Source organism: Helianthus annuus, chromosome 17 (genome assembly GCF_002127325.2).
Source record: "Helianthus annuus cultivar XRQ/B chromosome 17, HanXRQr2.0-SUNRISE, whole genome shotgun sequence".
Taxonomy (NCBI): domain Eukaryota; kingdom Viridiplantae; phylum Streptophyta; class Magnoliopsida; order Asterales; family Asteraceae; genus Helianthus; species Helianthus annuus.
Window position 1 is genome coordinate 177159422 of NC_035449.2, and position 15157 is coordinate 177174578.

The following is a 15157-nucleotide window of genomic DNA, read 5'->3' on the forward strand; positions in this document are numbered from 1 at the left end:
TACCTATTGCTCAAAAACATTGGCGGCGGTTTACCTATCTTGGATTAGGTAAACTATTATTTAAAAAAAAGATAATAAAAGAAACCATCCAATCATCACCAAGCCTTCATCTTTCCTCATCGGTAAAGGTTCACCGATCACACAACCACCCCGAGCAGTAAACACCATTGGCGGCGGTGTTACCGCTCGGTAAACACCTTTACCGCTAGTGTTTACCGCCCACTCCGTTCACCCTAAGGATATTTGTAGGGTTGGAGATAAAGTAAAGGTTTTAAGGATTTGTAAGGATATGATGTGGCAGATGACGTAGCAGCTAAGGATGCTTAAGGGCGCCTGTAGCAGTAGAGATAGTATAAGGATCAACCGTGTTTAAAAATTACAGCTGTTAGCACCAACTCTGTAATTATTGAACCATTGGGACCAAGTATGCAAAAATGGCAAACCATAGGGACCATTTAACTCTAGATTTGCTTTCAAGCGTGAGAAGTAGCCGGACGTTTAAAGCATTGATCGAGACCAATCACAAAATTTACTTTTTTTTATGAGTTTAGGAAGTTTGATTTGAGAATGAGTAATGCTCCTGAATCACGAGTCGGGGGTCTCATTCGAAGTAGTTTCTCTATTCCTATAGGGTAGAGGTAAGGCTGTCTACATCTTACTCTCCTCAACCCTACATTTGCTTTGCTATTGGTGGCATGAGTGGACCCACATAGAGTAGGTAGGGGTCCCCGAACCCCAATGTTTTTAAAAAAATTAGTAGATTCGGTATATTAAATTGTACAATAACCCCATAAATATAATTAGGTGAACAACATAGAAAGAAAAGGAAACCTGGTGTAGTGGTAAATCCATCTCTTTATCAACAAGAGGTCATGGGTTCAATCCTTATATAGCTTGTTTTTCCTCCTTTTTTTAAAAATCTAGTTCAAACCTCGCTATGACCCGACCCGAACGAGGACCAACCCAAAAATATTAACGTTTTGTTAGGAAAATTTTGAACACCGAAAAAATGGATCCCATTAAAAAAAATCTTGGGTCCGCTATTAATTGATGGAATTTACTGAGTATGATGATAATGTTCCTGAATGAATTAAATCATACCAAGAGCTATGTACCGTGAGGTTATATCACATTGCATTTAATGTTGCTTATAAAATGATATTGTGTAAATGAAATTTTATTGTTTACATGCTATTCATGTTATCAGTTTAGGAAGTTTGAGTTGAGAATAAGTAATCCTAAATGACCATGTACCATCAGGTTATATCACAGCGCATTTATTGTTGCTTATTAAAATGACTATGGTTAAAATGAAAATTGTTTTTGGAAAATTACTAAAATAAACATTTTGAGTAACCTTTTTATTAAAGTAGTCACTGACTTCTAGCCTGTGCAATAGACATCTAAAACCATCCAATCACGATTCGAAAAATTAGCATTGCGGGCTAGGGTGGCTAGAATTTAGCCGGCACAAAAAAAAATAAAAATAAATAAAAATAAAAAAACCTTGAAAGGTATGCATGTGTCCATAAAAATAGTAAATTAAAATAATACACATGTAAAGCATAGGCTAATTAATATTAGATGGCGTTAAAAAGCGAGGAATGTCTATTTAAAAAAAGGGCTAAAAGTCGCTATTTTAGTAAAAAGGTTGGTAAAACGTTTATTCTAGTGATTTTCCCAATCTTGTTCTATAAATATCACTGATAAATTGCTAGCATCGTCCAACCTACACGAGTTCAAAGCCTCGCTAGCTCTAAATTGCTCTTGCAGATATGGACATTAGGAGTGACAGTTTCTCGGTGAAGGTGACTCAAAAGGAAGTGGTTCATGCTGAAGAAGCATGTAATGAGCACTGGTTACCCTTTACAAACTTTGATTTGCTTGTGCCACCTTTGGAGGTTGGCTCAATCTTCTTTTACAAGAAACCCGCCCATGCGACGAGTTTCTTCACCATTGTAAACACGCTTAAAGCTTCTCTATCTCAAGCTCTCGCACTCTACCCTCCCCTCGCAGGCGAGATAGCGTGGAATGGAGCTGCTGGAGAGAATCAAATTCACTGCAACAACCGAGGGGTTTACTTCATTGAAGCTGTTGCTGACGTGGTTCTCAAGGAACTGAATTTGTACAATCCTGATGAGTGCATAGAGGGTAAACTAATGCCCAAGAAACTACTACATGGGGTTCTTGCTATCCAGGTAATCAATAACTATTAACCCTGGATTCAAAAATCTCAATACATATATTAACGTAGTACATGTATTTATTTTTTTCATTTATCTTTTTTCGTGTGAATTAGAAGTTTAATTAAACTTAATAATGCATGCATGATAAATCTGATTAGGGCTGTAAACGAGCCGAGTAGAGCCGAGCTCGACCCAGCTCGAGCTCGGCTAGAACTCAATTCGAGCTGGCTCGGCTAGAACTCGAATTTCAAATCAAGCTGAGATTTGAGGCTCGAGCTCAACTCGATTAAAATTCGAGTTGGCTCGGCTCGGCTCGATCTAGCTCAAACTTATAAAGAACCGCAAAATTTACTACTTAAAAAGCCCCAAAAATGAATCTTTTTATAGACTTAGGACCACAATTGCAATTTAATTTAACCAAATGGCTAATTATGCAAGTATAAATATAAATAGTTACTTCACATTGTACATTGTCTTTACCTTCTTTTAGGGTTATTGGATTTTATCACCCCTAACTATTGGCTATTGCCCGCTGTCACCCCCAATTATCACTTTGACGTCCGTCACCCCCAGCTTAACACTTAGTGTGTTCTGTCACCACGTCGTTAACTGATTACTTACTTTTGATCATGTTACTATACTTTTGGGAGTGTCATAGGGATCTTAGGAAGGTTTTAGGGATCTTAGGACCCCTCCAAAAGTATAGTAACAGGATCAAAAGTTAGTGATCAGTAACGACACGGTGACAGAACACACTAAGCGTTAAGTTGGAGGTGGCGGACGTCAAAGTGATAGTTGAGAGTGGCAGCGGCCAATAGCCAATAATTAAGGGATGATAAAATCCAATAACCCCTTCTTTTATAGGTGAGATACTCCGCTGATTTTTGTCTTTTGAGCGAAGTGGGACAAAAAAATGAAAGATGTAAACCTTATCGAGCCGGCTCACGAGGCGAGCCAGGCCAAGCTCGAGCTCGGCTCGTTTACAAACCGAGCCAAGCCGAGCTGGCTCGTTTACAACCGAGCCAATTTCGAACCAAGCTTTTTTCGAACTTTTTTCGAGCGAGCTACGAGCCACGGGTTTTTTGAACACCCCTAAATCTGATAAAGGAAAAAAAATATCTAAGAAATCAGTTGAACTTAGATTATAAAAGGAAGTTGGTGATAGCTACCAGAATTCGTATGCACGTTGCTGCGGGATATGCCGAAAAGGATATTCATCATAAAAACGAATGTTGGTATCGGTTCCGATAATAATGATACTATATCGGTCATTGTGACAGCGGGTGTTCGATCTATATCGGTCCGGTTCCTTATGGTACCGGTATGATACTAGCATTCGGTATAGCAACCTAAAGAGATACATAGATCGAAAATTATAAAAACGAATATCGGTTCCCGTTTGGATAATATCGATACCGGTACCGATGTTATTCGGACGGAACCGGTTCGTTTCGTTTCGTCATGACACCGGTTGAAATGTAAAAAAAAAACATTAAAACGAGTACGAGTAGAGGTATAGATGTTTTCGAACAATATTTGTTTGGTTCGTCACAGTAAATGACAAAAAAATAGTACCCGTTTGTTTTTTAATGTAACTTTTATTGAAAAGTACATAAAATAAGCAGGTCATATCAATTATTATAATGGATAACATGTACATTTATGCATGCTTCAATTACTTGTATCTTACTTTTCCCAACTCGGTTTTAGCAAAACTTGTGTCGAGAGGTAGACAAAAATAAGCACATCGTAATAGAGTACTTGGAATTATATAAAACAACATATTTTAAAAGTCATAAGAGAAAAACAAATACAATATTTTCGGTACTTTTGGTAACATGGTGTTTCAGTTAGATGTACATTAGCACTTATAACTCGGTTTAACAAAAAGGCTACATAGAGACATAGATAAAAATGAGTATACATACTTAGATTTTTATTAAATATGATATCTTAAAAGTAATAAGAGAAAAATAAAATATGTTTAAATTTAGTTATAATATAGCAAATTAATAAAAGTAAATTAACAGTATGCCCACACTGATTTTTTTTTTTAAATAGTGAATTCAAATGCATGTAACGGGAATAACTAAATTCACTAGTGAGAAATTAAATGTAGTGAAAAGCATGGTTCCTTGCAGCACCGGTACGCTACTAGTATTTGGTATTGAAACCGAAAGAGATACGTAAATTGAAAATAATAAAACGAAAATCGGTGCTGGTTTGGATAATATTGATCCCGGTACAGATGTTATTCAGATGGAACCGGTTCGTTTCATCATGACACCAGTAGAAATGTAAAAAAAAAAAACATTAAAACAAGTACTGGTAGAGGTATGGATTAGGGCTGTAATTAGAACGAGTACTGGTAGAGGTATGGATTAGGGCTGTAAACGAACTGAACGGACACAAACATGGCATTGTTCGTGTTCGTTCGTTAAGGAACAAGCTTGTTCATGAACTGTTCATGAACTGTTCACGAACGCTTGCCGAACGAGATTTCTTGTTCGTGTTCGTTCATTAAGGAAACGAACATGTTCGTGAACTGTTCACGAACACTTACCATATGCTAATGAACTCTAACAAATGTTCATGAACATAAATAAGCACAAACGACGTTTATGAACACAATATTCATTTTAGAATAAAATCTGCATTTTCATCACAAACATTACGAAGAATCCACAAAAAATAAATAAACATTTAACATAATTATTCAAACACAGTTGGCGTGATTATCAAAAACATGATAAACACAAAATTAAGAGTTTGTCAAGCTTTAACACAAACTAAAATTGGAATATTGAAATGAAGGATGTTGTGAGAGGCATACAAGATAACTAGGGTTCAAAGTTTTAAAAACTAGAAATAATAAAACAAAATACAACGTATAAAAACCTTTAAACGAACTAACACAAATAAATATTAATGAGCAAACATAAATGAACTCCTTACTGAACGCTCACGAACATAAACGAACACATTATCGAACGTTCACGAACATAAACGAACGAACACAACATTTGTTCATGTTCGTTCGTTTAATAATTTAACGAACGAAATTTCTTGTTTGTGTTCGTTCATTTACCTAAACGAACGAACATAAACGAACTTCCCGCCGAACGGTTCACGAACTATTCGCTGTTTGGTTCGTTTACAACCCTAGTATGGATGTTTTTCGGACAATATTTGTTTGGTTCGTCACAGTAAAGGACAAAAAAATAGTACCCGTTTGTTTTTAAATATAACTTTTATTGAAACGTAGATAATATAAGCATGTCGCATCAAATTGTTATGATAAAGAAAAAGGGTAAGCAGCGGCACTTTATATATAAGAAAATTAAGCAATGAGGCAGCTTGGATAACATGTACATTTATGCATGCTTCAATTACTTGTATCTTACCTTTCCCCACTCAGTTTTGAGCAAAACTTCTGTTGAGAGGTAGACAAAAATAAGCACATTGTAATAGAGTACCCGGAATTACATAAAACATCGTATTTTAAAAGTTATAAGAGAAAAACAAATACAATATTTTCGTTAGTTTTGATAACATAAATGTGGTGTTTCAATTAGCTGCACATTAACACTCACAACTCGGTTTAAGAAAAAGGCTACATGGAGACGTAGATAAAAATGAGTACATCATATTGACATACTTAAGTTTTTATAAAAGATAAGTATTTTTACAAACATTTTAATTTTCATCATCATCATACTCAGTAAATCCCACCAATATCAAAGCTAAGGTAGGGTCTGAGGAGGGTAAGATGCAAACAACCTTACCCTTACCTCGTAGGAATATAGAGTTTACTTCAAGTGAGACTCCCGGCTCGATAGTAGTTTTGCATCAAGTCTTGGACATAAAGCACATCACACTCAACAATCGGGACAAAGGCCTATTAGTGCATGTACCATTTTGTCTTTCGGATGTCAACGCCACCACATGATGCATGATTTACCGTTCGCTGCTTTTAACGTTATTTTCACAAAATAGTAGAATAATGTTAAAATTAGTGCAATTTCACTTCCCCCCCCCCCAAGGGCCCACACATATATAATTATATGTGCACACCGTAAGTGGAACGTATTCTATGAACATTTTTATACAATAGTAATCATTTTTATTTTTATTCGATATTACACCGATTGTATGTATGGTATAGGTGTAGTAGGGTAGGAGTTGGCTACAAAGCTTACTTTTCCTACAAAGTGTAGGAAGCAATTTCCTTTATACATGTGGCATTTAGTTATTTTATACAAAAGGGTATAATGGTAATTGGATAATTATTTTAATTATGGAAGATTTATTATCCTAAACAAATTAACGAGTTACTTAAGGAAACTGTATATCTCCATTGATTTCAAAATCGACTATAATATTTTATATCATGATTATCGCAAATTCATATTCACATTCCATTATTTCTTTAAGGTGTGTTTTATCAGTTTCTTGTTCTTCACACTGTGTTATATCAGTTTTCACATCCCCTCGTTAATTTTGAAACATAAAACACATCTATAATTTTCTAGACGTTGTCTTTTATCTGTTTCTGGGCTCTTCACATTGTGTTATATCAGTTTTCATAATTAAACACACCTGTTACACATAAAACACACCGGCGTCTTGATATAAAACACACCAATGTCTGAAATACACAATATAAAACACACAAATGTTTGATTCAATGTAGACATACTAGTGTCTTAAATACACAATATAAAACACATCAGTGTCTTAAATACATAATATAAAACACACCAGGTTCGGAGCTGTGGAGGTTTAAAACACAGCAGTTTCCGAGGAGAGAAGATAGAAAGAGAGAGAGAGAGAGAGAGAGAGAGAGAGAGAGGGAGAGAGAAACTTACGAAAATGATGGGGAAGTTATGGTATGATAGTTATTTCCTTATTTAAAATAAATTAAATGACACATTTGTCCTCAATCAATTAAATTAGCCTATTTTTAAGACAAATATATTACCAAAATGACATCAAGATAATCTCAACCATCAAGCACACCCATCTAATGGTCAAGATCACTTCCTACACTTTGTAGGAAAAACACACTTTGTAGAGGAACCCCACCCAGGTGTAGTATAGGTCTCGAATTGGCCTCGTGTAAACCTATAAGTGTAGTATTGTATCATATAGGTCTCGCATAGGTCTATAGGTGTAGTATCATATCGTATAGGTATAGTATAGGTCCCGTATTGGCCTCGTATAAGCCTATAAGTGTAGTATAGGTTCGTATAGACCTATAGGTGTCGTATCGTATCGTATAGGTATACATAGTATAGTATAGTATATGATAGGATAAGATACTATACGATACTACACCTATAGGTCTATACGAGGCATATACGAGACCTATACAACACTATACCATACATTACTTAACAATGTTTTTATTTATTAAAAAAAGTACATATTCTTATAAAACTTTGCTAAAATGATTAATATTTTATAAAAACAACACGCCCCATATATACCTATACGAGACATGTTTGGTAAAAAGGACCATTTGACACTTGGGTCCACATCTCACAAAATTACTAATCAAAATATTAGGTGTAAAGTGTCGGCATTTTTTTTTTGCCTACGGACTCAGAGAGGAGGCACTATTTTTGTCGGCCCTGAAAAAGAGGGAGGTGCACCAATCTAAAAATTACAAGTGTAAAAGTGCAGACACTATTTTTGCCAGCGGCTAAAGGAGCAGACACCATTTTTGCCGACACAGAAAAAGAGAGGGGTACACTAATAAAAAGATTTTAAGTGTAAAAGTCGAGGCCCTTTAAGCCCTTGATTCGCCGGCTAAAGATGAAATGATGGTCAACACGCCTATTTTCATGATTTTCCATTCTTTGTGTCTATATATACTCTATAGCTCTTTACCATTTGGCTATTATTATTAATGAACTTATTGCAATATGATTTACTTTATTAAAATGCAGGTTACAAAGTTAAAATGTGATGGCATGGTGATAGGGATCATGGTTGATCATCGTATAGTAGATGGTTACTCAGCTAACATGTTTATTTCATCATGGGCAGACATAACTCGATCTAAAACTCCATCAATGATCCCCTCCTTTGAGAGGTCATACCTAAAACCAAGGTCCCCAAAAGTTTATTCACCATTAATAGACAATGTGTTTGCTCCATTTTTACCACCATCCAACCCTGATACAAATGACCTAGGTAAAGAAGACGGTGACAAGTATCCACATGTTAATCGCGTATACTACATCGAGGGTGAGCAACTTAAAATGTTACAACAGTTGGTGAACGAAAACGGGGCCAGGAGGTCTAAGCTAGTGGCATTCACCTCTTTCTTGTGGAAGCTAGTGGCTTTGAGCATGGAAAACTCAGGAAAACAAAATGAAGCATGTAATGTGATTGTTGCTGTAGATGGAAGAAGAAGGTTGAGCTAGAAAGAAGGAGAAGAGAAAGAAAAATTGATGATGTCACACTTTGGCAATCTCCTATCCATGCCATTCGGGTCAAAAAAACCACAGGTAATAAATTTCACTACAAGGAAAAACATTTGTTGAAACCAACTTTTTTTAACTTTTAGGGACGACATATGGTATCCACATCTATTGTTCCTATAGGCCTGTCCCTACAGGTTGTTAAGGTGGTCCCTATTGGTGTTGTTACAATAGACCAACTTTTAGAGACCAAAAGTCGTCCCTATAGAGTTAAAATAAACCCTATTGGTGTTGTTCCTATAAACTTTATTCAACTTTACATATTGTTCAAAACATATATACCACTTGTTCTTTTATTTTCAAAACGTGAAATTTAGTAACTAAATTCTTGAAATGATAAAACCATGATTATTCACTTGGGTAACATGATTAGGAGTTAAAGGAGATGTCACTAAGCAATGTCGCTACAACGGTTCAAGAGTTCTTGCAGCCTGCCACTACGAAAGAACATTTCTTGGACATAATAGATTGGGTGGAAGAACAAAAGCCACGACCGCTAATATTAAAGGCTTTGGTCGATGGAAGGATGTCATTCACAGTGTCAGCAGGACAAAAATTTGAGACCATGGACAAGATAGATTTCGGATGGGGCAAGGTGACATTCGGATCATGTCATGTCCCAAAATCAAGGAAGGATTGTTTTGTGATGACAATGGGTAGTCCAACAAACGACGAGGATTGGGTTGTTTACATGCATATGCCGCTGATGCACATGAGCTTCATCGAGGCACATGCTAGTTATATGTTCAAGCCCTTGGATACTGATTACATAGAAGTGTAATTGGGTGTTTGCATTTGAATAACTATGTTCGTCGTGTTACTAAATAAGTGTGTGGTTCTTTGTTACAAAGAACATTGTTTCCGTTTACAATTTGTGTTATCTTTGCTTGGCTTGTATCGTGTGATATTTCAAATTGTCTTTTAATGAATGTATAAAGTTTACCGTATTATGTTTTATGATAAAGATGCTACTTAAGCTTTTGTTTTTTATGATAAATGGGTGCTTGTTAATCACTTGTAATTTTATGGAACAAGGGGGTTCTTAAACCACACAGATGTTTAAAAAAAAGTTACAAATTTCACAATTTTATAACAATTCTAGTTTAATATACTAATCAAAGTGCATGTATTTATTTTGATGGCCAAGTTGGTTGCACTAATATTGTCACACCATAGAGTAGATGGAGCAGGAAAAGACAGGCGTAACTCGTGGAGAAACGACATAATTCAATGGTGATCAGTGTCGTATGAGCAAAGGTAAAATACTCAGACTCAGTACGGTATCACGAAAAGTGTGTTGTTTCTTGAAACTCCAACTGATGAGGTTGGGTATCCAAGGAACAAGCAATAGTCGTTAGTAGAGCGACGTTCATTAAGCGATCTACCCAAAGAGTGAGTGGTGAACACAAGAGTTATCTTCACGGTTGTCACTAATTTTAGGTGCTCGAATATCAATTAACTTGATTACATATTTTTCAGTTTGGGTCGGGTCAAACTATTTTGGAAACTCAAAACCTAGCATTATTCAAATTCAAGATCCTTACTGACGATCTCATGACTTCACTTAAGTAAATTACTTTAGTCCATAGTTTTGTAACAGCCTAGCATTATGGAAAGGATCCACTGGAGTATTAAGTGTGTTTGATTTCGAACTCAATCTCAACAGTCAGGGAGAGACCATGGTTCAATTCCTGGCATGAGATAAAATTTGGTTTAATTTAAGAGTAGTGTTATGAGGGCCAGGTTGCATGATCAATCTTCAACGCAAAAATAATTGTGGTATTCTATAATCTATACAGGTAGTGCAAAAGATTAGAACGTTTGGCTTCATCCCCCAAAGGGAGATTCTCCTCTAGGGCTGTTCATGAGCCGAGCCGAGCCTAGCCAGGGTAAGCTCGGGCTCGGCTCGATTATAAACCGAGCTGGCTCGGCTCGGCTCGGATTTTAAACCGAGCTGAAAATCTAGGCTCGGGCTCGGCTTGGTTTTAAACCGAGCTGGCTCGGCTCGGCTTGGTTTGGCTCGATTTTATAGAGAAAAATATAATATATAACTCTCAAAATTCAATAGCCTAAAATATTATTCAATACTTCAAAAAACATATTCAAAATAACTTTATCCTAATACATTACAAGTTAAAATCATGTTTAACAACGGAAAATAAGTTTTACAATTTCAGTGAAACAATATTAGTTCTTTAGCAAGGTAATTAAGATTCAAATATGTCATGGATATCAAATTACAAGCCTGAATATATATAAATAATAACAAGTTTTTTTGTAATATATAATGTATATATTATGAAGAAAATAATCCGATATAAGCCGAGTTGAGCTACCAAGCGAGCCAAACCGAGCCTACTCGGTTCGCTACGAGCTGAGCCGAGCTGGCTCACTTTCTAACCGAGCCGAGCTGGCTCGGCTCACTTTCAAACCGAGCCATATCGAGCGAGCTTTTTCCGAGCTAAATCCGAGCGAGCTCCGAGCTGCGAGCTTTTTGGACAGCCCTATTCTCCTCCAACTCAAAGCTAGTTATCATTTAATGCGTACACTTGGAGCACCCTGTCGCATACTACGTTTAATAAAATGTGAGACGCAGTGACAAAGCTTGAGATTTCAGACAAACAGGGGGGTCAAAAACGTATATACCAAAAAATTTCTATAAAATCAGGGGGTCGAAAATGTATACACACCCAAAAATTTCTATACAAAAACTACATACTCTCTCCTACTGAGCGAAAAGTTCAGATGTCTGCCGCCCCTCTCGCCCTTGGTGAGACGGTCAAGGTATGATACGTTGACTTATTACAGAATGGCACAGTTATGTGAAACCTTTTTTAAAATGGCTACCTCACCACCACTAATCCGAGAACTATAGGACTACCAAACCGACAACGTCACTTCCACACCATATGCAGGGTGGTATTTCCGGCGTGGATTCCACGCTTACACGATATGGTCTAATTTTGTTACCGTTTTGAAACACAATTTAACAACCAAGTATTAATCCGTTTCGAACCCAATCTTCTGTGATTTTTATATGTTATGATGTTAAGCAAGCAACACAGTTGAGTGGGGTTATGTGATGTGCCAATCAAGTTATCGAAACATGTTATATCAAATCGTGCTCCAAAGTATGTAAAAAAAATGTTTATTGATAGTGGTCAAACGTATAAACATCTTTAACAATTAATTAATTAAGTAGTTAATAAAAGCAAAAACAGAAAACAAACATTCTCGTTTTACAACCCATAATTAGCATTTCTGAAAGATATCCAAAAAGCTAAACTAACCCATTTTCCAAACAAAACAAAACTGCTAAATCAACCCTCCCTTAGTTTGCTCTTTTAGATCAAAAAAGCCATCCCGTTGCTGAATCTATTCAAATCCCTTTAACGCCTGTTTCTGCACACGTTGTAAAAATCCACAGGACTGTGCAAATAACCCGTGAATTATTATAACATATAAATAAATTGAAAACAACTAAAAAATAAACGCTACAATATTCGGATAGTCCTAGCGGTTTTGTAAAGTAACATCTACAGACCCCAACTTTTGGAAATAAAAAAAGTAAACCCTAGTAACCACTGTAATTTCTAAATGTTGGGGACTGTTGCTATACAAAACCACGACCATCCGGGAATTTTAGTCAAAAAATAAAATAAAATTGAAACTAAAAAGGTTAAAAAACTAAAAAAAATAAAATGTTATTCTCATGGCCAGTCCCACAAGGTAATCGCAGAATTTCCGCTCCCTCAAGGCGATAGGATATGACAAGCCCCTAGACATCTTCAACAGGAAATTTCACCTCTCACGAACTAAAATCTCAACCGTTCAAAACATCAAGGGATTTTTTTTCGACGATTTATTCTATTTGAGTTTTGCGAATACTTGATAAAAATTCGCCTCAATGTATTAAAACCGTCGATACAAATTAAAAAAAAAACATAATAAACACAAAATCAATTAAAATAAAAAAAAAAAGATATTAGCTTCTTCAGTTCAGGTCTCCAATAATTGTTTCCGCATGGATTAAGATCCTCGGAAGAACGAAAGTATTATTTGAATCATCATCAGAAGCATTCAAAAACAGGAATTGATTTAAACAGAATACTATATGATAAACAATTTAAGTAAATCTCTTCAGTTCAGGTCTCCAAAAAACTTTCAGCACGAAAAATCTCAGAAGAACGAAAGTTATTAATTTTGAATCATCATAAGAGATGTTAGAGAAAATACCAAAAAAAATGTAGAAACAAAATTGAAGACAATTAACCTGAAGAACTGGATGGAGATTTGAAAGCTCTGGTAGAACAATGGAAGGATGTGATTTTGGGGAAGACGTGAGGAGGGTTTTATAAGCAAAACCCTAAATTAATGTGTTTTTTTAGGGTTTTAGGGTTTCAGAATAGGCTTTGGTTGGGTTGAGTTGGGCTGGGCTGGGTTGTGAGGCCTGGGCCTGTAGTAAGATGGATCTCTTTTTACGAATTTTGCCAACATCTTGGATCTATTCGACTTCATAAAAGTTATAAAACTTTATTATATTATGCTTACTAGGTTAGAACCCCGTATATTACACAAGTTGAATAAATACAATTTTATATACCAAATAATAAAAAAAATCTTAAAAAATTTCGTTTATTACACGAGTTGAATAAATGGAATTTTATATACCAAATAATAAAACAATATATATTAATTTTATATATTAAATAATAAAAAAAGTTATATCTTTAATAACCGCGTGTATTGTACGAGTTGAGTAAATTTAATTTTATATATTAAATAATAAAAAGTTACATTTTTAAGAACCTTGTCAAGCTGAGGAGCGAGACTAAGTTCGACCATTAGGGATACTAAAGCAGGAGGCTGTGTTATACGGGTTGAACACATGTAATTTTATATACCAAACAACAAAAAGTTATATCTTTATAAATCTTATATATTATATGTATTGAATAAATCTAATTTTATATACTACATAACAAAAAAAAAGTTTTATTTTTAAAACCCCGATGAAACACCCTAACACGCTTTAACTGAAAAGACGTAGCGGAAATTCGTACCATAAAATTTTCTTTCATTAAAAACGTTTTGACCTACTAGCAAGTTCATTATGAAACACTTTCTTACATTATATGCATCTTTTGTACTCATTTACATAATAAAAGCATAACTTATAACTATCATTTTACATAATCAACATTCCCGTACAATCTATCTCGTGACTCGGTCTTTAATCGCTACGCCTCATGGTGACAATCTGCGATTTGTACAACCTGCACCCACCACATATATTCACAACGTTAGTATACGTTATATACGAGCAAGATTCTTAATCATGTAACCTCGTAACGTTCTCTCCACATCTACTTTCCATCACATTATCCTTCTAGAACTATTCATTCCATCCGAGTGTCTAATCTTTGACGAACTTCAATATAGCACCTGCACTACATTCATTCTCGAGGCATATTGTTAATAACATCAATACTTAAGTGTATTGAAACCACGTATGCATTACATACATAATTGTGTACATACATCCCTACTCACATACAAACTTACATACATAACTACATATAAACATACCTTCTCACATACATACGTACACACATAACTACCCACAACATACATACTCACATACATACATACATACATACATACATACATACTTAACTACATACAAACATACCTTCTCACATACATACATACATACATACATAGATGACTACATACAAACATACCATCTCACATACATACATACATGCATCATGACTACATACAAACATACCTTCATAAAACGGATCATAATTACACACGTGCATACCTTCAATCACATGTACATGTATTTACATAATTACAATAACACATTCGTACATACGTACTGACTCGTATTCATGATTACTTATTAGCTTAAGCGTATTTGGAAGAAGTTAAATCAATACATACATACCCACATACTTAGTTCATTACCTCGCATACTCGCTCCCACAACCCGGTCTTACCCACACATCATAAACACTTTTTAAATGCCCTTCGGGTATGATTCGGATCTTAAGAATGAGTTCCAAACTCATCAGTGACTTACCAAGCCTTTCGGTAGGGTTGAGGAACATTATGAAGACTTAACAAGGCTTAGAATGGGTCCACGGGGTCCGAATTCGAAGGAAAAACAAAGAAATTTACAAACTTTACATTTGTTTCTGACCTCCACCGTAAGCTACGGTGGTGGCTACCGCAGCTTACGGTGGCCCCCAAAAGACTACGGTAGCTTCAAACTGCCTTACGGCAGAAACAGAATTCCCAGCACCCACCGTAGCTTACGGTGGGCACCGTAAGCTACGGTGATGCCCAGTTCAGCCCCCATTTTAAATACTAAAACTTGCATAACTCGTTCGTTTTGCATCCGTTTCACTTGAAACCTGTTCCTAAACATCCGTAAAACAAGTCCTTACGTATTAGACTAAGAATCCTCATCCCGGG

General features: G+C 35.7%; 1 protein-coding gene, 1 long non-coding RNA gene, 1 other non-coding gene and 1 pseudogene across 3 annotated transcripts; 1 reads left to right on the forward strand and 3 right to left on the reverse strand.

Annotated features, from left to right (window-relative positions):
- The first annotated feature begins 1775 nt into the window (after nucleotides 1-1775).
- Nucleotides 1776-8617, forward strand: LOC110925272 (anthranilate N-benzoyltransferase protein 1). Its single transcript, XM_022169232.1, has 2 exons — nucleotides 1776-2198; nucleotides 8138-8617. The coding sequence occupies exons 1-2, from the start codon at nucleotides 1776-1778 to the stop codon at nucleotides 8615-8617; spliced, it is 903 nt and encodes a 300-aa protein (XP_022024924.1).
- A 3191-nt stretch (nucleotides 8618-11808) lies between these two features.
- LOC110923211 lies at nucleotides 11809-13032 on the reverse strand. The gene is made up of 2 exons (XR_002583838.1): nucleotides 12948-13032; nucleotides 11809-12103 (listed from the first exon to the last, which is right to left on the reverse strand). It is a non-coding gene; the product is annotated as an uncharacterized LOC110923211 (long non-coding RNA).
- Nucleotides 12663-12752, reverse strand: LOC118489595 (annotated as a pseudogene).
- Nucleotides 12809-12896, reverse strand: LOC118489596. Its single transcript, XR_004887614.1, has one exon. It is a non-coding gene; the product is annotated as a small nucleolar RNA Z159/U59 (small nucleolar RNA).
- Nucleotides 13033-15157: the final 2125 nt, after the last annotated feature.